Raw genomic sequence first — 21,833 nt, 5'->3', positions numbered from 1 at the left:
AGTTGGAGGCCTTCTACAGAGTGAGTTCCAGGGCAGCCAGGGCTACACAGAGAAACACTGTCCCAAAAAACTAACTAACTAACTACATACATACATACATACATACATACATACATACATACATACATACATACATGGACAAAACAGAGAAGAAAGAGGAGGAGGAAGAGGAGGGAGGGACGGAGCGAGAGCGAGAGAGAGAGAGAGAATGCATTGCTGTGACCATGGGAGGAGATTGTTCTAGAAGAATCACATGGATGGAACAAATTCTCCAGAGCGGATGGGAGTCATGGCGTTCAGACAGAGCTGCTGGGAGAGCTTTGGGAGTGCTGGGGCTCACCCAGGCTGTGTCTGTGTATTCTGGTGTTTACACACACACACACACACACACACACACACACACACACACACACAATTCCCTTGTTCCTCACAGCACCCTAGGATAGTCATTGTCCTTCCCATTGGACAGTTGACAAACTAAGGCACAGAGAGACCAGGGCCTGCGTGCCACCTCCAAAGGGATTTAGGGCAAAGCTCCCATCTTAAGGCTCTATTTCTGTGTCTCTGCTCATTCACTTCCAGTGCTCACCCATCCTTAAGCCCCAGACCCTGAACTTCTCCCTCAACTACCCCAAAGCCCCCAGGAGTCAACTGTGACAGAGACCCAGTCCCATCTTCTCTGGCTGGCCCCCTGTGCTCAGGCCAACGGGCACTTGGCTGCTGGAAGGAAGGGTTAACAAGGAGTGTTTGTAGCAGCTGCTGTCTCCAAGGAGAGGAAGGAAAGCAGAGCAGCAGGCTGCGGCCGACATGCTTGTCTTCCCGGCTCCCTGGGCTCCCTGGCGGATGACCATGGCAGCAGATGACCTGTCCAGCCCTGGGAAGAGAGGACTACCCTCAACTTCCACCAGTCCCCGAAGCTCTGAACTCTGAATGGACTAAGCAGCTGAGAGTGAGGTCGGTTGCTGCTGCAAGCTACCAAAGTTCAGGCAGGGACTGAGGAATGTGGGCAGTGGGGGCTGGGCCTCGCCCAGAGACTGAAGCCCCAGCAAGCAAGCCGCAGAGTCAGACACGCTGGGATCTTAGAGGGTTGAAGGGGACCCATTGAATCAAGGAGAACTGCGCCAGGACCTTGACCTAGCAGGTAGCAGAAGTAAAGTGCCAACAGTGTGGGACAGGAGGCTCCTACTTGCTCCCATACTTGAGTCCCAATCATGTCTCAGCATGTGGGACACGGGAGGAAACCCAGGACCCCAGGACCTCCTGTGCGCAGCATCCGACCCTTCAAGTCCAGCGAGCAGTACCTGGAGGTCATGAAGGAAGACCTGGCTGAGTGGCTTCGGGATCTGTACGGGCTGGACATTGACGCAGCCAACTTCCTGCGGGTGCTGGAGACTGGCCTGGTGTTGTGCCGGCATGCCAACACCGTCACGGAGGCTGCTCTGGCTTTCCTGGCTGAGGCACCTGAGAGAGTTCAAAAGATTCCCATGCCCCAGGTTGGCGTTTTCTGCAATGGGGCTGCTCAGCCGGGTACGTTCCAGGCCAGGGACAACATCTCCAACTTTATCCAGTGGTGTCGCAAGGAGATGGGGATCCAAGGTAATGCAACCACCTCAGACCTTTATGCTGTAGGGGCACGCATCACTTGGAGACTTAAGCTAAGTTAGACCTGGGGGTCAGGAGTTGAAGTATTCTAGATTTTCCATGCAGTGGTTTTCCTTTAGTGCATCAGTTTCTCCATTTCACAGTAAATCCTTAGTAAGTCACACTGATGACCAATAGACATTCACCAACGATTAAATCCACGAGGATATATGCATTGCCTCTTCTGTTTCCAGTGCATGATGGGTACCTAGGCGAGTAGGGTCCAAATGCCCGGGAATGCATGCTCTAGGAAGGCAGACAGGTAAATTCAGAAATTACATCCCAGGGTGATGCGTGTTTCAAAGATATATATCTCCCAGAATGGGAATGGGAAGGTGGTCAGTCTGATGACATAGTAGTGGACTCCAGCAAGGGCAACAAGAGGGAGGAGATTTGGGCTAAGGAGAGCAGTCCTGGACTGAGCCTTTTAGGGTAAGGCAGCCAAAGTCTATAGTCAAGTTAGCCTTGTTATCTAGAGCTGAATTTAGGGTGTCCGGAGGATGGGGAAGAAGAGGAGAAACTACTTCCCGCTAGGATCTTCTTGTTGGCTAAGTGGACCGCAGGAGAGCCAGATAGGAAGAGCTCTCCTTTTGCCCTGGGATCAGCCAGGTTCCAAATACCAGCTTCTGCAGTTAGCCTGGCTGCCTCGTGTGGACTCCTTCTAAGAGCTTCCTCCACCTGTGATGCTGAGACTGGAGCCATCCTCCTGTATCCACTACCCCTCCCTGCCTTGGGATGGGTTCCAGAGGGAGACTTAAGTCACTCGTGCCCCCTTCTCTCCTTTGTCCCACACCAGAGGTGCTGATGTTCGAGACAGAGGACCTGGTACTACGCAAGAACGTCAAGAGCGTGGTATTATGTCTACTGGAGCTGGGTCGCCGCGCTTGGCGCTTTGGGGTGGCAGCGCCCTCCCTGGTGTATCTGGAAGAGGAAATTGAGGAGGAGCTGCGGCGCGACCTGGACCTGCCCTCCCCGGACCCGCCACCACCCGTACCCCCTGCCCGCAGGCCTTGCCACTTCCACAACCTGGACCAGATGGTGAGGTGCCCGGCTACGCCCTCAGGCCGCGCATGTGCCCTGCCTTCCTCTTTCCCAGTCTCCACTGCCCTGCTCCACACTGAGCCCCACCCCTAACCACATGTGACATCAGCTATTGCTGCCTTTGCACCAGCCTGGCACTGCACCTCTCATTTAGCCCTGAGGACTGGGTGTCAAGAACGTGGTGTCCTCGCTACCAGCTATCGCCCGCCATGTGGCTTTGAGCAAATCATTTAACCTTTCTGAACTTCTCTTCACCAGCATCTAGTGTAAGGAGACACAGTGCCTATTTTCTGTGAGACTTAAGTAACCCAACATAAAGTCCATGGGACAAAGAGTGGGGTCGCACCATGGAGGAGCTCCCTGAGGCTATCCCTATTCCCGTCACTTCGGAAAGTGGAGCTCTCAGAGGCTTCCCCCCTTTTTTCATTTTTTCTTCCCCCCATCTCCCCATTTCTTCTCTTCTGCTTTGCTCTGCTCTTTCCTTCCCTTTGCTGTGTGGCCAAAGGTGGTCTCAAACTCATGAGCCCAAGCAATCCTTCGGGACGGTTTCTTACCTGAAGGCCTGTGATGGATGTTCTACAATGGCCAGATAGCACAGCTCAATATATCCCACCATCAGCAGGGGAAGTGGACACCAGGGGGCTGCCCCAGGTGTTTTAAAAAGCCTTCCCCTTCCTACTTGCCTCTCAGTCCCCAGCCCTGACCTCAGCCCCAGCCTGGTGGTACTTAGCTTGACCCAGTATAAGAGTAGCCTTAGGTACTCAGGCAGAGAAGAGACCTGAGCCTCTGCCACCACTGCCCACAGGTGCAGAGCCTTGTGAGCCACTGCACATGCCCAGTGCAATTCTCCATGGTCAAGATATCTGATGGCAAGTACAGAGTGGGGGACTCCAACACTCTCATCTTCATCCGGGTAAGTCTGACTTAGGTGGGGGGACATCCAGGGTCAGTGAATTGGGATTTATTTTCATAGAACCTTGACTAAGCCTGGGGGTGAGGGCAGGAAGTCACCCACCATGCACCCCAAGTCACCGGGCCGTGAGGCTTTCCCTTATCTTGGAAATTTCCAGAAGATCCAGTCAAAGTTGACAAGCTTATCATATGCTCCCCTCAGTAGAGCTGGTATCATCATCCTCCAGCATCTCCATCAGAGCCGAGTCTACAGGGTGCCCCCAGGCAGAAATACAGTATAAGGGGGTACCCTCATTTTCCTACTCCATAGGATAGGTCAGAGTAAGGGACCCAAGAACCTGGGCTTTTGTGTTCCGTGTGCAGCCCCAGCCATGTGGATCCCAAAGTACCCCCCTCTAGCAGCATTGAAGATCTGGGGTAGGCTTCTCGATAGCCCTTCCCCGTGTCTGGCTTCATCTCCGGGAGATGCTCTATGCTTAGGAATGTGGACAGCAGTTGAGCGTGGCCAAGCCCCTTCCTTGGGGGCATAGAGCACACCTTGGAGCAGAGCCAACAACAACCTGAGACCTTGTGGCAATAAGTAGTCTTGTGATGTGGACATGGGCCAGGGATTGTGGCTCCACTTTTGAACTGTGGGAATTAAAGTTTGGAAAGTCTATAGGACCTGTGCCATTTCAGAGTTGAGCAGGATTCCTACTGTCTTTGACACACATCACGGGCATAATAGATCCATAGCAATTGCAAGCAGAGGCAGGCGCAAAGCCCTGTATGGCAACAAGAGTGTCCTGGGACCTGGCGAGTATTCCAAATGCCTGTGTGATCCCTTGTCCAGTTGTGGCTGTGCTGCTTCCTGTTTAGCAGTTTGGCCCCCACCCTTGACAAGTGATGTCTGATGCGGGTCTCCCAATCACACACGTGTGTAAGGGAGCATACAGGAATAGGGAAAACCCTCCACTCAGCTCTCAACCTCACTTTTGTCCCCTCAGATCCTCCGGAGCCACGTGATGGTACGTGTTGGGGGTGGCTGGGACACGCTGGGTCATTATCTGGATAAACATGACCCCTGCCGGTGCACATCCCTCTGTGAGTTCCCCAGAAGTTTTTCCCTACGGGGCTGATTAGACATAGCTCCTAGTTGAGAGGCCACTTGTGGGAGGGTAAATAGGCCTGATCTTCAGGGCCCGCTGTACCGGGATCTGTGGGTGAGGACCGAAAGGCAGTCATGGCTCAATACTAAGAGTAGCCACAAGGTGGCGCGCAAGGCATGCAGAAACGTTGGCCAAGGTACACGTCAGTAGAGTTCAGATTTGGCCTTGGGTCCACACAGTGGGGCTGAAGTCTGTCTCAGGAGGTTTTCAGTCCTTCTCTAATCTGCATCAGTACCTCAAGTCACCCTGAATAAGCATACAATTTAAATAAAAGTTGCAGGTCGGCAATGCCACATAGCTTTCAGTAAATCCTGATGTTGGGCTCCCTGACCAGACTGTGTCCCCTGAGTCCCTTTATAGAAACTGGGACTACCACAATAGGCTCTGGTACCTCTACGGGGGAATAAGGAGAATTTGACAGGGTGGAACAATGAGTTTCATAAACAGGACTTGAACTCTTTTTTTCTTCTTCTTTCTCTGGGGCCTATTGTGGTAGCCCACAAACCAGGCAGCTTCCTGAAGCCTCCAGGACCACCGGTGCAGCATGAAGTGAAGGTACAGGATGGGCCTTCACAGCCCCAGCCTCTGATGACCATCAGCCGCTCACAGAGCCCACTGCCTCCAGTGGACTGGAAGACATACACCTCTTCCAGCCGAAAACTGAGGCCTCCCACTCCCTCTTCTTCTGGACCCCGTAGTGAATTCCCAGCGAGGGCCAGAACCCCTAGAGAGATGGCTCCATTCCTGAGGTACAAGAGAGGGATGTAGAAGTGCCCCCCATAAGACTATTCTCAGTGGTTCATCTCCCAAGATAAAGGGAACAATATTTTACCCTAACAAAAAAGTCTCATAAGTCAGATATGATAGCAAATGCCTAGAGTCCTAGCATTCAGGCAGCCAAGGCAGGAGGATTGTGAATTTGGGCCCTTCCAAGGCCACTTCAGGAGGCCATATCACAAAAACCACATAACCCATAGGAACAATGCTCCCCTAGTATGCACAAGGCCCTGGACTCTACACCCCAGGGATGCAGAACAAGACAAGGCTTCAGGTGTTTGCAATCAAAACAGCATCCGGGACTTAAAGGTCATCTAGTTGGTCCAAATACTTAGCCATCTTGTAGAGAAGGAGGCTGAGGCCATGCTCAGTGTTCTTCCACTTTGTGATAGGGCTAAGATTGAAACCTGCCCTGAATATGGGAAGATTATCAGTCTTCTGGTCTAGAATTTTCCCTTGAAAGGTCTGAAGTTCCTTTCTATATGTTGCATAGGGAGCAAGGGTGCCCAGGCTGCTAGAATGCCTGCACAGGGCTCTTGGTCAGTCCCAGGGAGAACACTAGTTCTTTAAGCCCCCTATAGTGTTCCCATGGGAAATGCCTCTGATTGTCCTGAGTCCTTTTCAAGCCTGTTTTTCTTCTTTTCAGGTCCCAAGAAAAACCAACTCTGTCTCAGAGGATGTCATCACCTGGTCCCCAACTATCATCTCCTTGTAGGGGACCAGACCTACAGAGTACCCTATCAGAAAGGAGAGTAAATAGAAGCCCAGGTGAACTGCCCAGAGGAAGGACACCCACGTCTTGGGTTCCCAAGGAAGCAGACAGTCAAGGAGCACACACCAAGGCTCCCATACCCCAGAGGCTCCAAATCCCTGAGACCACCAGTAAAAAGACACCAGCAAGAGGACCATCTCCCCCACCTCGTTCCTCCAGCCTAGCCAGTCCTCACACTATCTGGCTCCCCGACCAGGGAGCCTCCCCAGAGATTAGTGAACCCATGTCTGCTCAATCTTCATCCCCTGGCAAAGGGCTCACCAAGATCCCTATTCGGCTGTCCCCTGCCCGACCCCCAACTCCAGGAAGAGGCTCTTTGGGTACTGAAGGTGGAGGCTCCATGCAGAGAGGTTCCCTCTCATCGAGGGCCCTTGCAGGGAATCTGGATAGATCTACACATGGGCATCATTCTGTGGACGTAAGCAAGGACCACCAGAAAGTCATACAGATTTCTTCAGGGACTGAAGATCCCAGGAGCTTGGGTACACAGGAACGGAAAGAGAGATACACCTCTCTGCCCCTGGGCAGGACCAGAGAGCCAGCCCTCTATGATAACCTTAAAGAGGAGCTTGTGGCCAACATGAAACTGCTGGAGGTGGGGGCTGCCTGCACTCAGGGTACAAGGTCTCAAGCCATCCCTCGAAGTGGGGTCTATGTCCCCAGCCTGGGTGGGATGTGGCCTGAGCCTAGGGGTCCTTATGATAAAGTCATCCAGGAACTGGTTCAGGGTCCTCCACGCCTCCTAAAAGTGGATCTGAAAGCCTGGAAGGTAGGATCTGAATGCCTCCCTAGGCCAATTGTGAACCCAGGAAGCCCCAAAGAGGAGCAAGTTTCCAGAGAGAGGGGAACAAGGAGAAAGGCACGCCCAAGTGCCCAGGGTACCACGGTGAAGACCACGTCACCTGCAAGAGGGCAGGACTGCTCAACCTTGCCTGTATCTGCCAACCTGAAAGCTCCCACACATTCATGTTCAGACCCCAGTTCTGATAAAGCCAAGGTATGTCTGGGCAAGGGCAAAAGAACTCTCCGGAAACCCCAGAAGGTCCCATCCATTTACAAGCTGAAGCTGAGACCCCGAATCCGGCCCCGTAGAGACCACAGGCCCGAAAAGAGACCTTCCAGGATTCCCAAGCCACTGGTTTACCCCTTCCTTGGTCCAGCCAGGACAGCTCCTGGAAGCAGGCTCTTAAAAGCTACATTAGGTGGCACAGGAGGGGATGTGAATGGAGTAGGTAAAAAGGAGGAAGAGAAAAAGAAAGAAACCAGCATCTCATTGGAGAGCAGCATCCAGCCTTCAGAGAGCCGGGAGCCTATGCAGCTTGATGGAACCCCACTTCCACCGGAGGAGGAATCTTGGGTCTGAAGAGCCTCAAATCAGGACGAGCACAGCAAAAACACATGCAGTGCAGCAGTGTGTGTGTGAGAAAGTACAGTCCCTCACTCAGCACAGTGTCTCGGCCAGGAATAGGTCCTAAGACCCCATCAGTTGTGCAAAAGGGCAGCCCATACCTCTCATTGCAAGCCAGTATCAAGCCAGGGGTGATAGAGCCCATCTTATCATTGCCACCAAGAACAGCTCCTCAGCCTCTGAGCATTTCCACAGCCGTCAGTTATTAGACATATGTGCGTCTCAGCTTTTGGGATCTTTCCCCCAAGACTGCAGAAGAGTAGAGAGGTGCAAATCCAAACATGGTCTCTGCTGGAGGCGATGGGGACAAAGTGGGGTGAGCTGTCAGCAAGCGAAGCTTCCTTATCAGTTCGGTGCTCAGGACCTTGGACAGCGACAGGGCAGCTCCGCACAGGTTCCCGAAAGCTGGCTGGTCGGCAGCCTTGGACTTGGACAATCTTTGAAGATTTGCCTCTGGTTCTGAGAACAGGGATGGCTCAGGATGACAGTGAACTGGTTAATGGCATCCATCATACCTCTGTGTCTAAGAATCTATGGTTCTGAGGCCCCAAATTTGACCCTGACTGGGATGTAGAAGAAGTTAGGACTGAGCCTTGTAAGCAAGCATCTGTGAAGGGAGGCGATGGTCCCCTCTGTGTGGTTGTGATCTGTGATTAGCTGGAGAGGGAAAGGAGTCACATCCAGAACCTTTTCTCTTTGGTCTTTTGGTTGGTCCCAAGCTTTCGGATGGGGGGGCACCACTCTTTACACACACACACACACACACACACACACACACACACACACACACACACTGCAGGGACCCGCTTCTCCCTCCATGAGCAACAGAGCTGACACTGAAGTAGAGAAACGAGGGAAAACACTCCCTGATTTTTAATCTGACTTCCAATAACAGCTCGGTGGGTGTCACACACACTCCAGACCCTGTGTGGGAAACCCTGGTTGGGGAGGGGAAGGACAGAGACTCAGAATGGGGGTGGAGGGACCTGAAATCCAAGACCTGGGGTGAAGAGGAAAGGGTGAGGGGGCTACATTCCAATGACTCCCCAGTGGAGGCAAGCCAGAGGTCTGGATCCCCCATCCTCACCTCGAGTGCCCCAGAGTTGGGGGGTGATCGGGCACATGGGAGGCTGCCATCTTTACCCCACACCCCGAGGAACCAGTGGTGGGGCTGCAGGAGAGGAAAGTGGGCACCCCTTCTCCTTACCCTCCCAGCCACTCTGAAGTGTGGGGAAGGGGAGCCACTGCCTCTGTTTCAGAGGGAGGCTCAGAGAGGGCAAATCGCTAGCCCAAAATTGTGCAGGACAGCAAGGACTAGAACCCAGAACGCTGGGCTGCCCCAGAGTGAGGGCTGCTGTTGTTGTACTGCCGTGCCCCACTAGGTAGAGGGAGTGCGATTCAGTGGGGAAGCAGAAGAGAGAATCATAAATTCCCTCCCACACGGGGACACCATAAATTCCCCATCCCACCCCTGCCCCCAGATTCCTCCCCATCACCTCTCTGGGTACCTGATTTCCTGGTCTGTGCACTGCAGCCTTGACAAAGGCTATGTACCCCTGTGTACAGGCGTCCTGTGGACCCCTCTTGACAAAGGGTCCTTATCATGCTCCCAACTGGACCAGGGCTGAGGCTGAGGGTTCAGCCTCAGGAACTTTCTTTGGCCAGGGCAGGGGACATGGAACCACTTCTTCCTCCCTCCCTCCAAGTCCCCGAGCAATCCCTCAGGCCACTCCTGGAATCTCCATTAGTATTATTTCTAAATCGGTACAAAACTGACAGTGATCAGCTCCGGTGACGAGAGGTAGAAACCCGGCCAGGCAGCCGGGGAAAATGGGGTGGGTGAGGAATTAGGGCATAGGGCCAATCTGGTGTTGGGATAAGGGGTCAGATCCTGAGGGCCTCCACGCATGGGTAGGGATACATGCCTATCTCACCCGGGCACAACTCCCTCGTTCGGCTCTGCCCCAATACAGACTGATCAAGACAACCTGAGACCTGATGGAGGCAGAGTCTTGGGCAGTTGGACTGAGGTGGGACTGCGACACAGAATCATCGCTAGCATAACGTGACCCCCTCCCGGGCACCATCTTCCCCACCCCCCATCCTCCACAAACTCCATATCCCTCAATGTAGCAGCCCATCCTAGTGCAGGAGGTAACAGGCAAGTGGGACCTAGGCATTATGGAGAGAAACTGATCCTTTGAGGAATATCCTCTCCACACTGTCAAACAAAACAAAAAAGAATTTTAGCCCGGGAGCAATCTGGCTTTAGGGTCAAGAGGGGCGAGGGGCACCCGGCAGGGACCATTGAGTTAAGGCTGGAAGGTAGGTGGTTGCGTCTCTGGGGGCTGCTGGGCAGGGAGGTCTCCCTGGATGAGGGAGAGCTCAGCCTTCTTTCCCTGACAGCTGTCGGACCTCAGCCCTTGGACCCCTTGGCTTTGGTCCTCAGGACACTTGCATCTCTCTGCCCTGTGCCGGTGGCGCTGCCGGGGAGAAGGCCTGGCATCAAAAACCTGCCAGGATCCGCGACAAGGGGATGGAGGAAATGAGAGCCCTGTGAGCGGAGCTGGGGAGCAGGGAGAAACACTAGAGGGTAGGTAGGACAAAAGAGGACTGACAGACACTTGAGAGGACAGACATTGGAAGGGGGGAAGTAGGGTAAAGACAGACACACTGTGGGGAAGATGGGCAGGGGCCCGGCCAAGACAGCACCTCCTCACCCCACCCTCCATTTCACACGCTCCTTGGCCTACAGGTTGTGGCCCCTCCTGGGGCCGGGCACTACACTACAGCACTGAAGGTGGCTGACCCAAGGAGACCCAGGTGGGAGGGGAGGACGAGGAGTAGCGGGGAGGCTCCCTCTCGCCCTCTGATTCTCGTGGGGGAGGTGCGTGGCTGTAGGGGTGCTTCAGGCCCGGAGTCCAGAGTTCTTCTCCGGGGGTTCCCTGCTCTGGCCCTGGTGTCCCGCGGGAGGCTGGCCCCGCCCCTCCCTCCCTTTCGCTGGGACAGTGCTGCTGCTGGGCGCACGCGGCGTCACATGATGGCGCAGCGGTTGCGGCGCAGCGCGCCCTGAAAGCGCAGGGCAGCGTGCACGTGTTTGCAGCGGGCGCAGCCCACACTCTTGAGCAGCTCGCTGAAGAGCAGCAGGATGTGCCAGTTGTACTTGGCCGAGCACTCCACGTAGCCGCACTTCCAGGTCTTGCGCACCAAGTGCGACACGTTCCAGCGTGGAATCACGCGTCCGCGTTGCAGGTCGCGCTTGTTGCCCACGATGATGATGGGTGTCTCCGAGGTGCCGATCACCCTGCGGGTTGAGGCAGAAATTTGGGGGCGCTGCCAGTCTCGCAACCACTGGGCTCCGCGCCAGCGTGTGCTCTTATCCAGGTGCAGCCCTAACCCCTTGAGGAAGGTTACATCTTTAAAGAACACATCCAAAAAGTTGATACTGCCTATTTTACAGACAAGAAAACTGGGGCTTATATGTCAAAACTGATCCGTGGCCATGCATTCCCAACCCCTGCTCTTCACTGTTAGTGTTGCCAACGTAGTAAGTCGGGGTCCCAAAATGAGTCAATAAAAGTGGGGTATGTGACCCACACCTGTAATTACAGCACTCGGGAGGCCTGAGGCAGGGACATTTTGAGTTCAAAACTAGCCTGGTTACATAGTGAAATCCTGTCAAGAAAAAAGAAAGAAAGAAAGAAAGAAAGAAAGAAAGAAAGAAAGAAAGAAAGAAGGAAGGAAAAGAGAAGAAAAAAAGAAAGGGGGTGGAGACTCATGGGAATCAGAAAACAATACTTTTCACCTGTGTCCCTTCCTCCACCGCCCCCGTCTGTGTACTGCCCCCCACCTTGGAGACAGGCTAGCATTAAGGCGTCCGCTGAAGTAGCAATAGATTGTCACAGCTCCTCACCTCGTCTCCAGGATCTGCTGACGGATAGTCTTGACGTACTCAAAGCTGTCAAAGCAGCAGATGTCATAGACCAGGATGTAGGCGTGGACGCTTCGGAGTCCCCTGCAGCAGGCATCTGCCCACTCCTGCAACACCCCCGGCCAGTCAGAGCAGCCATGAGGCCTCCCAGCCTCCAGCCACCCTGTCAAACGGACCCCAAACCAGTCCTTTCTATCCCCCACCCCCACCTCCAGAAGGCCAGGCCCTAGGAACACAGGTACTCAGAACTGTAACTTCCCCTCCCCTGTCAGGATAGAGCAAGCCACAAGCTGGCTGACTTTCTGGCCCACCACACTATCTTGTGTGGATCTGGAGGTTGGATCTGTCTGATCCATCCATCCAGGCCTTTGTTCAAAGTGCACTTATAAATTCCCCTGAGAGCACAGCCCTGACCTAGTGGTTGTACCTACTGTAATAATATCTTCCGAGGCTTAGCCGAAGCTCTGATTTACCACTTTTCCTGCAAGCAGGGGACTATGCCCGCTATTTCCTGTATCTGAGGCCATGAATTATAGTCTGGTTACAACTATCCTATTTCCGGTTTCTCACACCTGCAGTGAACATCCAAGAGGGTCGAGACCCGGTTATTTTCACTTTATACATTCCCTCCTTCTGTTTCTTGTTTAGTGAGTCTTTAGCTTGTACAATTGCAACTGCGCTGGCAAGCTCTCTCCATGGTGCTGAACCCACAGCCTACGCAAGCCCAAACAAGGTTAGTCCTATCCTTAACACAGCCCTCAGGTTGCTGTCTGAAGGCTAGCATGAAAAAAGATCGAAACTGGATGCATAAGGGGGTCGGGTAGGGGAGAGACACGGGACTCTTGATCCTCCTGCCCCTGCCTTTTCAAATGCTGAGGTCACGAGCCTGCATCACCAGGCCTGGCTTGACTATTTGAGTATTTTAAAATATTTTCGTCTGAGAGAATTTCTCATGGAGGGGCTCGGGGAGCTGAAGTGCAAGATGAGTAGGCCCATGGAAAGGCTAAATGTGTTAACGAGAAGGTTCCCTGAGAGATTAATTAGCTAGTTAGTCTGCCAGCAGATGTAATTGCAAAAGTCTGTTCGGGAAGTCAGTGTGCAGAAAGGAGGTCCCCGAAGCTTTGGGGTAGAGACCTTGGGAGGCAAAGGAAAGCAGGGCCTCTTCTCATGAGGCCCAGAGACGAGACTGTGGAGGGGAGGGAAGGGGTGTGTGTAGCGAAGTCATAAAGTACGCCCTGGCATGCCTGAGGCCTGGGGTTGCACCTCCACTACACACAAAAGGAAGACCAGAAGGACGCAGAGACATGTCTCCAGACCCAGACAGCTTGCATGTGGTCGAGGTAAGAGTTTCAGCTGAAGTGGAAGGGGCAGACTTGGGTGGCAGCTGTGGACTGTGGAGTTGGAAGTGGCGCCTCCAACTCAAAGGCTCGGGAGATGCTGCAGTGGGTGCCCCTGGAGAGATGATGTGGCATCTTTGCGCTGAGGTTTTAATTTCTGGTGCAGAGGCAGGATACAGAGGACAGATTTAAGAATGCAGAAAATGACAAATCTGCTTCCTCCAAGACCAGAGAACACCGTGTTCAGCAGGACACCCATTACCTTGGCATAGGGGTGGGGAGGGCAGGAGCCTGCATGCCTCCGAAAGTCTCCTCTTGCCCCATAAGAGGAATGGCTATCTCTAGAAAAAAAGAGAGAGCATAGGTTCCATGCTGTAAGCTCTCTTCTGGGATGCCAGAGAACAGCTGCCCCCCTCCTCCAACACACTGCCTCCTCAAGGGGACCCCAGAATGCTTCCCACTCATTCCTCTCAGGAGGCTCCTAAAAGAGAGCCCAGGATTGGCTAGGCTGTCCCTCCACTCCTTAACTGAAGAGAAGAATGGAAAAACCTCAGCCTTCCTGCCAGCGTGTTCCACAAAGGGTTCTTCTTTTTTCTTTTTAAAGATTTATTTTATGTAGATGAGTGCACTGTAGCTGTCTTCAGACACACCAGAAGAGGGCATCAGATCTCATTACAGATGGTTGTGAGCCACCATGTTGCTGGGAATTGAACTCAGGACCTCTGGAAGAGCAGTCTCAACTGCTGAGCCATCCCTCCGGCCCTCCACATAGGATTCTAATTTGTTCCCCTAGAGGTCATATTTGGACTGTACAGGGGATGGACTGAACATACAGCCCAGAGGTAAGGAATGTGCTTCATGCACAAAGCCCTGGGCTCAGCCCCTAACTGACAAAGGGGAGGAGAAATAGAAATTGAGTACAGCTCCAGGGTTTCAGTCCCCTGGCCTCAGCCATGTACTCTTGGGCATCTCCTTCGGCAGGTTGCACGTGCCCTCCAGCTTCAGCTTTCTGCTTTGGAGGAGAAGGCGCTGTGGATGGTAACAGTTTTAGACTGAAGCATGCATTGCTTTATTTCTAGAAAGCGATCATCAAGATTCTTAAGGTTTATATTTGATCGTAAAGTTTTTGACGTCCTTCTTAGGACTTCTATACAAAAAATCCTTTAACCATGCTCCAGGAGTGAAATCTTTGAGATTATAGCACCAAATATAAGGACCCATTAAGAAGCAAAAAGGTGTTGTGGTGCACACCTTTAATCCCAGCACGTGGGAGGCAGAGGCAGGAAGACTTGGAGGCCAGCTTGGTCTACAGAGTGAACTCCAGGACATCAGGAGCTATGTATGTAGAGAGACACTGTCTCAAAAAGCCGAAGAGAAGAGGAGGGAGAGAAGGAGGAAGAGGAGGAGTTACACAAGCATGATACTACATGTCTATGATCCTAACACTTGGGAAGTGGAGGCTGGAGGTTCAGGGGTTCAGGGTCATCCTTGGCTATAGAAAAAGTTTTTGGTCAGATTGAGCTAAATGAGACACTGACTCAAAAATAACCCCTCCCCCCCCAATAATAAGAACCCAAAACAGGTATTAGTAGTTCTCAGAAGAAAAAAACAAAAACAAAACAAAAACAAAAACAAAAGCCCCAAAAGACTAGAAACACTAAAGAAAGCCTTAAACAGGGCTGGAGAGATAGCTCAGTGGTTAAGAGCACTGACTGCTCTTCCAGAGGTCCTGAGTTCAATTCCCAGCAACCACACGGTGGCTCACAACCATCTGTAATGGGATCTGGTGCCCTCTTCTGACACACAGATATATATGCAGAACACTGTCTATATAATAAATATATCTTTAAAAAAAGAAAGCCTTAAACATACAGAAAAAATGCACAACTTTGCTTACAGTCAGGAATGCAAATCACAGACCGCACCGAGAACATCCTTTCTCATATTCTAGGACAGTGGTTCTCAACCTTCCTAATGCCGCAGCCCCTTGGTACAGTTCCTCATGCTGTGGTGACTCTCGACCATTAAATTATCTTATTGAGAACAGCTGTTCTGGTGCCAAAAATGGTGAAGTTTTATAAGACACTCAACTTTTAGAGAAGGGTCTCTGGAGATCCCTTTCAAATCCCATCCATCCTAGTAACTGATCCTGTAAATATAGAAATTTATGTGCAAACTGACTTATGCAAAGGCTGATTATTCATTTGGCACTGATCAGACTGGTATAAGATTGGAAACCAAGGTTGGGGATTTAGCTCAGTGGTAGAGCACTTGCCTAGCAAGCTCAAGGCCCTGGGTTCAGTCCTTAGCTCCGAAAAAAGAAAAAAAAAAAGATTGGAAACCAACCAGTTGTCCAATAAGGAGGAAACCTCTTTGCAGTGGAGTTCTGAGTAGCCACCGGAATCATGATGTCCTCCAGATTGGGACAAGAAATAGTAGCTTTAGTTATAGTTCTAAGCGTAGTGGCACACACGTTTAATCCCGCACTTGGGAGACAGAAGCAGATGGATCTCTTTGAGCCTGGTCTACATAGTGAGTTCCAGGATATCCAGGGCTACAGAGAAAGACCCTGTCTCAAAAACAAAACAGAACAACCACCACCACCCCGCCCCACCACAAAACCCAAACCAGCAAAACCCAAACGGTAAGTTGAAGAAGCAATGGCCAGGCTTGGAGATGCATGCCTGCTATCCTGGCTACTCTGAAGACTATGCGAGAGGATTTCAAGTTCAAGGCCAGCCTGGGCAACAGAGCAAGATTTTTGTCTCTTAATAAAAACAAGGTAGAAGCCTGGGCATGTGGCTGAGTGGTGGCATGATGACTTAGTGAGTGGAGACCCTGAGTTCTATCCTAGGCATCAAAACAACCAAAGCAAGACACAGAAGACACAGAACATTGCGGGAGGGTAGGGGAATGGGAGGGTTATTTTTATGTAAAAAGGGGGAGGTAGAATGAGAAAGCGTCGTCTTACTTGAGTGTCAATGAACAATCAGAGACACTGGCTAGGGAGAGTAAACAGAGGATAAAGGAGCAGAGACCAGACAAACTGCTCTAGGCCACAGTTCAGGCGTTGCAACTGCATCTGACCCACTCTAGAATTGTAAGGATAAATAAGCAACAGACCGTCAAGAAAGTAACCTGGGCTTGGAGCGGGGTTTTGGCAACGTTCCCACATGGGAAGCAGAAGGGTCTGGCCTAGTCCTCGCTGCCCTGACCTCTCAGGTCCTCTGTGGAACACATGCTTACACGCTTGGGTCAGGCTCACATTCTTACAACAGGATAGATGGGGGGGCCCCCTCTGTGAGGATTGCTCAGATTCTGCTGAGCTCCTGCAGGCCCCAGCCTGAGATCTCTGAATTTTCTGTTACAACTAGCCAGGTTCTTTGCACAGTGAGGCCAGAGGACTCTGAAGTGAGCAAACAACATCTGGGAGCTCAGCTTCCCCTGAAGTCAACTTTCTCTCAAGCCAAAGGCAGAGAGAGATGCAGAGGCTCCGGTTCTAAAAGCTGGGAGGATACAGGTAATGGGGACATTTATATTTAACCACAAGGGGATTAGAAGCAGTCCCGAGGCTGGGGAAAAGGGTACCTGGGAGGATAGGCCCTTGGGTAAGAGATCTGGTTGGGGTCTCCAGAGCTGCTGAGAACATTCCTTCTCAGGTCTCAGTCTGTCCTGCTGTCCCTTCTACAGAAGACAATGAGATCATGAGGCAGGCAGAGCTGAGTATGAACAGGATGTTAGTGTTGCTAACCGCTCCTCTTCTCCTGCCCCTACTTTGCTGAGACATCACCTTCCATGACCCCATCCTCCCGAGTGGGTTAGACACTTCCAATCAGCGCTTCTTCAGCTCCCTCCTCTGCTTCAAAGGCAACATTCATTACATTGTATAACTGCCTGTTGATGTTAGTCTTTTCTCACCAGACTATGAGCTCCTTGAAAGCAAATCTCCATATCTGATTTTGCTGACCATCCGATCCTGGTGCCCAGTGTAGGGCCTGGTGCACATTAAACACTCATCAGACATCTTCTGGATTCACTAGCACACAAATGAGCACCTTCTTGGGATGGCTTTAAGGAAGGAGGCCCAGGGTGTAGTGTAGAGCTCCTGACAGTGGGGCCAGAGCTGGGAAAGCAGAGTGTAGTCTCCCCTTCTCCAGTGCCGGTTGCTCAAGGGAGCTTACCTGCAGTGTGTTGACAGGGAAGGCGCTGATGGGTGGGAAGTCCAGGATCTGCAGGTCGTGCACATGGCCATTCATGACCACAGCAGGCAGGTAGAGGCGGCGGGCGGTGGTGGGCACACAGACCTCGCTGAACTCGTTGTATAAGAACTGGCGCACGATGGCACTCTTGCCCACACCTCGCGCCCCCAGCACGGCCACCCGGTAGGTGGAGACCATGCCTCCCGCCCCACTCCGCCACCGCGTCCTTGCCTGGGGCTCCTCCGGGCTGCATATTCCAGGGGCTGGGGGCTCAGCCACCGTCAGGACCAACCATTGCTCCCTCTGCTTGCCTCTGGCCCTCTGTGGCCACCACCTAGACTGGGGGGACAAGAAGTGGGGTGGGGGGGAAGGCTCAGTGCTCTGGCTTATCCCTGGACCTGTGCTGAACCTTCCCACCACTGCGTCTTTGCTTAAGCTACCATTGCCACTTGGGAAAGCTTTCCTTTTCTAGACCCCTATCTCGATCCGTCCCCAAGTTCTTCGCCTTTCTTATCCACTCTTTTTGCAACCCTTCATTCTTCACTGGGTCGGATTCCCCTCGACCAAAGTGTACTTCACTGCACAGCCTAGAGAGAGGGCTAGACTTGGATTTAAATTCCAGTCCCAGCCCCAAGCCTGGGACAAACATCAGCTCCTCTCCAGCTCATCTCAAAGAACAAACGCATTTTAGCAGAGGTCCTCTTGGCATCCTCAGGGGAGGAAACTCCTCTTTGTGCAGAACTGCTCTCACATTCTGGACATCTTAATTTCAAGACTCTCAGGAGATCAGTGCCCACAGCAGCCTCCAGTTACCAAGATGACCTAAAATGCCCCCGGCATTTCCCAAAGTCCCACTGAACTAGATGACTGCATTGACGCTAGAGAGTCATACATTAGAGCACTGGCTGCTGGCCTGCCTACACAGTTATCCTTGGTCAATACAGTTCCCCTAAGGGAGAAGTATTTCTATTTGCACTTCAGAGAAGCTCCGTGTGCTCCAAACCACACAGCTAGGAACCTCAGCTACTTTCTATGGGTTGTGGTGCTTACCACGTTTAAGCTTAGTGGTTCTAAACAGTGGCAAGCTAAAAGCCGGCTCTGAGTCTTTGACTTCCCTCGGAGCTCATAGGGCCTGGTGCCGCACAGCTGCTGCTGCCCAGGAAGGGGCAGGACTCTGGAGATGGACTCGTTACCGGTTTTGCTTGCTCAGTTCCTGTGGCTTTTAGAGCTCGAACACAAACCCCAGCTTTGATGATTTGTAGCTCTAGGTCTGTGGGTAAAACATCTGCTTTGGAGTCATGCTCTGCACATGTGTAGAGCAGAGCCAGTAGCCCTCAAGACAAGCTCAGTAAATCTCTTAGCTGGAAGGCGAAAACTTGGGTTGAATGATGACCTCCCCTTAGTTAAGTGGGTGCAGAGTGGGTTTACTGGGCTCTGATGGTTTTCGTCATGTCATGTTCTCTCTCTCTCTCTCTCTCTCTCTCTCTCTCTCTCGTGTGTGTGTGTGTGTGTGTGTGTGTGTGTGTGTGTGTGTGTGTTCTGGTAGAAGCATGTTCTTTTCATATATGCATGGTTCATAGCTGAATGTCCCTCAGGCTGTCCTGGTTCACAACACTCAATCTATGATTATATATGTGTGCACAATGGTAAATAAAGGACGGGGCTTAGAGCAAGAACCACTAAGGTTTGATTCCCAGTTCTGTCATTTACCTAAAGCATGACCTTGGCCAAGAAACTTCATGGGTATTGTGAGGTTGTCCAGAAAGCCTACTGTCTGGCACAGAGTGGGTCTTACAATGTACAGTGGCTACTGGTCATCTAAGGTTCTCCCAGACACTCACTTGAACCTCCTGGGTAATCTAGGAATGGGTCACTACCTACAGATGCATGGGCTCATGAACTTGTAGTGTGTGTACCTGGGCACCCATATACACGTGTATAATGCCTTTCGATTTATTGAAGAACAAAATCTATCACCAACAAATCAAGACCCAGAGACTTAAGAGAGGAAGATGCCTTAGCTAAGCCTGGGACTCTAACCTCTTTTGTGCCTCAGGCAAGTCCCTTCCCCAACAGGTGCTCCTCTGAGCCTGCTCCCTACTGAGACAAAACTAACCCTCCCACGCGGATATCCCTTCAGGTCCTTAGGCCTCTGGGGCATCCCTGGATGTTGCCAGCTTGGCAAAGAGACTCAGCTGGGTTAATTACATAACAGCACAAGCAGGTGGGAATGGGGGAGTTCTGGGCAGTTCGAGAGGGCAAAGAGCAAGAAAGAAGAACACAGACTCACTCTGGGTGTGGCGAGGTTTCGGGATGTACCCTACCTGCGGGTTCTCAAGCCCCCAAACCAACTCTTTCTGAGTAGTAGAAGAAACAAAACCAGGTACAGTCTGGGAGTCAAGAAGTGGGTACAAGAACAAACCTCCTGTGCACTGGCCAGCCTCTGGAACTATGGGGCCTAAGTGTGGCCCTGTCCCCAACTCAGAGGGGACAGATGTCCCTTCGGTTCTTCCCAGGCACATGCCCTGGGTCTAAGCGGTTTACTAAGCCCACATGCCTGGTTATGTGGGGGTGAAAGGTCTGTCCCAGGAAGCAGGGCCCAGGCCCCCTGAGCTTCCCCAGGGCCTGCATTCTGCAGTGAGTCTGCAGACAGCTCCCGGCAAGAGACAGGGGTCACACACTCGGGCCACTGTCTCTTTCTAGTCCCTTCCCGGCCTGGACACCTTGGGTTTCTACCTCACACTGAGGAGGTGGGGGTTTTGAGGATCCTAAAGGCCGGGTCGTACATCCTCGGGTGGTGTGTCCCTACCACGTCCGCATGGGGGTGGGGGCGCCGGTGGATTCCGGGCTCCCAATGACCCGATCCGTGGCAGGCGTGGGGGCTGCAGGAGCCCCGCTGGCTGCGGACCCCAGCTCCACTCCCACGGCCGCTTGCCCGCCACCCCCTCCCAGGCTGCCCCTCACCCCGCGGTGGCCCCGCTCCTCCTCCTCCCGCTTACCCGGGGCCGTCCCGGCTGCCTGCCCCCTGCCCTGGCCGGCGCGGCCGCGCTCCCCCCGGGCTCCGGCGCTGCCTTGGGCTCCCCCGCCCGGGGGGAGAATGAGGGGCGCCGCCCGCGGCCCGGGCGCGGCGGGCTGGGGCGCGGGGGGCCGCAGCACCGAGGGTCGCTCAGCTGCTCGCCCTGCGGAGCGCGCCGCCCCACTCGCGCCGGCGGATGGGGGGGGAGGCGGGCGCGGGGGGTTCCGCTGGGTCCCCGAGCCCGACGGATTCACTGGGGCGCCGCGGGACCGGCTCCCCAATCCCTAATCTCAACCTTCATTCCTCCCGCTACGCCCCCTGGCCCCCGCGACTCTCCCCTGGGAGAATGAAACTCGAGCCTGGACGAGTTGGGGGCGGGGACGAGAAAGGCCCCGGAGCCTCTGCCTTCATTGCAACTCCCTTCCCTCACAGCCTCGCACCCTGCCCTCGGCAGGGCTCATCCCCTCCTCCCCACGCTCTGTCCTTCTGACCCTTACCGATGTAGTCAGTCAGCGACTGGCAGATGCCCAGCGTGTGTCCTGCCCTGGGTGCTGGCATCCAGATCCTTGCTCTTCCACCCCTGAAGGACGGAGTAGAGGGTGGTCACTCTCACCCTTCACTGCGGCAGGGAACAGCAGCAGGCCAGGCTAGCGCCAAGCAAAGCTGGTCCCCTGCCAAAGCATGACCTCCACTCCTCTAAGGTGGCGGATCCCTCTCCTCTGTGAGATCCCAGCATTTGCCGGGCTTGAGGGCGCATTTCCTCTTTTATTTACTCGAAAATAGTCCTCACCAACATATTTTTATCAGTAGGTAACATACCAATGTGGTAAGAGCCTTGCCTAAATCCTCAAGTTAAATCTCCAGAACATTCCACAAAGGAGGTTGTTTCTCCCATTTTACAGATGAGATCACTGAGGCTGAGAATGGATGAGTAACTCCTCTTACTTAAATGCAAAATGGAATACAAAGGCAGTGTCACTAGCAGGGCAGTTACGGTTCAGAAAAGCTCAACAGAGGGCTCACATAGTCCAGTGGACAGGCCAAAGATAAATCCCTGTGTGAAGTCAAAAGGTGCCTTAGAGGGCAAATTAAGTGGAGCACTTTAGAGAGGTCAGCTGAGGCTAGGAGGTCTTGAGAGTCCAGAGACCTGACAGACTGCTTCAGGCTGGAAGAATGGAGTCAGAAGAGGCTGAGAAAGGTTAAGACCTTCTTTTTTTTTTTTTTTCCGGAGCTGGGGACTGAACCCAGGGCCTTGCGCTTGCTAGGCAAGCGCTCTACCACTGAGCTAAATCCCCAACCCCAGGTTAAGACCTTCTTGAACCGTTTCTTGTTCCCCCAAAAGGGTCCCAAAGACCCTGTTTTACTTTTCTTGTTGGTGTGGCAAGTACCTGACCAAAGTGACATAGGAGATCCTGTTGATTTTGGCTCCTCGTTTACAGGTACACAGTCTATTGTGGCCAGAAGGCAAAGTGGTGGGAATGGGAGGTTCCTGGCACTGTGCTCGCAGCCTGGAAGTAGACACACATGCTAGTGTTAAGCTCAAATTTCAGTTTCCTCTTTTGCCTTTTGGTGCTGCCTAAGATTTGGGTGGAGTATCCCTTCAGTTAAACTTCTCTGGAAACACACTGACATGCCCAAAGATGTGTTTCCT

At 52.8% G+C, this 21,833-nt stretch overlaps 2 protein-coding genes across 8 annotated transcripts; one reads left to right on the top strand and one right to left on the bottom strand.

Moving 5' to 3' along the window:
* The first annotated feature begins 634 nt into the window (after nucleotides 1-634).
* Nucleotides 635-8,185, top strand: Gas2l2 (growth arrest-specific 2 like 2). 2 transcript variants are annotated; one of them, XM_039085547.2, is made up of 6 exons: nucleotides 635-1,596; nucleotides 2,438-2,679; nucleotides 3,488-3,595; nucleotides 4,581-4,677; nucleotides 5,239-5,297; nucleotides 6,166-6,381. In XM_039085547.2, exons 1-6 carry the CDS (start codon nucleotides 1,212-1,214, stop codon nucleotides 6,232-6,234), a joined length of 960 nt encoding a protein of 319 aa, XP_038941475.1. In that variant the 5' UTR covers nucleotides 635-1,211; the 3' UTR covers nucleotides 6,235-6,381. The 2 variants fall into 2 exon arrangements, with proteins under 2 accessions (XP_038941475.1, NP_001099293.2); NM_001105823.2 differs by having other exon boundaries at nucleotides 1,212-1,596; nucleotides 5,239-5,491; nucleotides 6,166-8,185.
* Nucleotides 8,186-8,541: 356 nt separating this feature from the next.
* Nucleotides 8,542-20,869, bottom strand: Rasl10b (RAS-like, family 10, member B). 6 transcript variants are annotated; one of them, XM_006247029.5, is made up of 6 exons: nucleotides 20,166-20,527; nucleotides 18,217-18,436; nucleotides 17,149-17,505; nucleotides 16,556-16,651; nucleotides 11,613-11,737; nucleotides 8,542-11,003 (listed from the first exon to the last, which is right to left on the bottom strand). In XM_006247029.5, exons 3-6 carry the CDS (start codon nucleotides 17,362-17,364, stop codon nucleotides 10,733-10,735), a joined length of 708 nt encoding a protein of 235 aa, XP_006247091.1. In that variant the 5' UTR covers nucleotides 17,365-17,505; nucleotides 18,217-18,436; nucleotides 20,166-20,527; the 3' UTR covers nucleotides 8,542-10,732. The 6 variants fall into 6 exon arrangements, 5 of the variants coding, with proteins under 5 accessions (XP_006247091.1, XP_006247090.1, XP_008772032.1 ...); XM_006247028.5 differs by lacking the exon at nucleotides 18,217-18,436; XM_008773810.4 differs by lacking the exons at nucleotides 16,556-16,651; nucleotides 18,217-18,436 and adding an exon at nucleotides 13,230-13,308 and having other exon boundaries at nucleotides 20,166-20,525.
* Between the last annotated feature and the right edge of the window lie 964 nt (nucleotides 20,870-21,833).

This window comes from Rattus norvegicus, chromosome 10, assembly GCF_036323735.1.
Source record: "Rattus norvegicus strain BN/NHsdMcwi chromosome 10, GRCr8, whole genome shotgun sequence".
NCBI classification, from domain to species: domain Eukaryota; kingdom Metazoa; phylum Chordata; class Mammalia; order Rodentia; family Muridae; genus Rattus; species Rattus norvegicus.
Note: the sequence above shows the minus strand (reverse complement) of the source record. Positions and strands in the feature narration are given on the sequence as shown.

What these genes read in the sequence shown, in the direction of transcription:
- Gas2l2 (NM_001105823.2), top strand. Translation starts at nt 1,212, where the DNA reads ATGTCTCAGCATGTGGGACACGGGAGGAAACCCAGGACCCCAGGACCT. An exon ending in TCCACAACCTGGACCAGATG is followed by an intron (nt 2,680 to 3,487) that starts GTGAGGTGCCCG and finishes CACTGCCCACAG; the next exon opens with GTGCAGAGCCTTGTGAGCCA. An exon ending in GAGATGGCTCCATTCCTGAG is followed by an intron (nt 5,492 to 6,165) that starts GTACAAGAGAGG and finishes TCTTCTTTTCAG; the next exon opens with GTCCCAAGAAAAACCAACTC.
- Rasl10b (XM_006247029.5), bottom strand. Translation starts at nt 17,364, where the DNA reads ATGGTCTCCACCTACCGGGTGGCCGTGCTGGGGGCGCGAGGTGTGGGC. An exon ending in TCCCTGTCAACACACTGCAG is followed by an intron (nt 16,652 to 17,148) that starts GTAAGCTCCCTT and finishes TGTCTTCTGTAG; the next exon opens with AAGGGACAGCAGGACAGACT. An exon ending in CAGCAGATCCTGGAGACGAG is followed by an intron (nt 11,004 to 11,612) that starts GTGAGGAGCTGT and finishes CTCAACCCGCAG; the next exon opens with GGTGATCGGCACCTCGGAGA.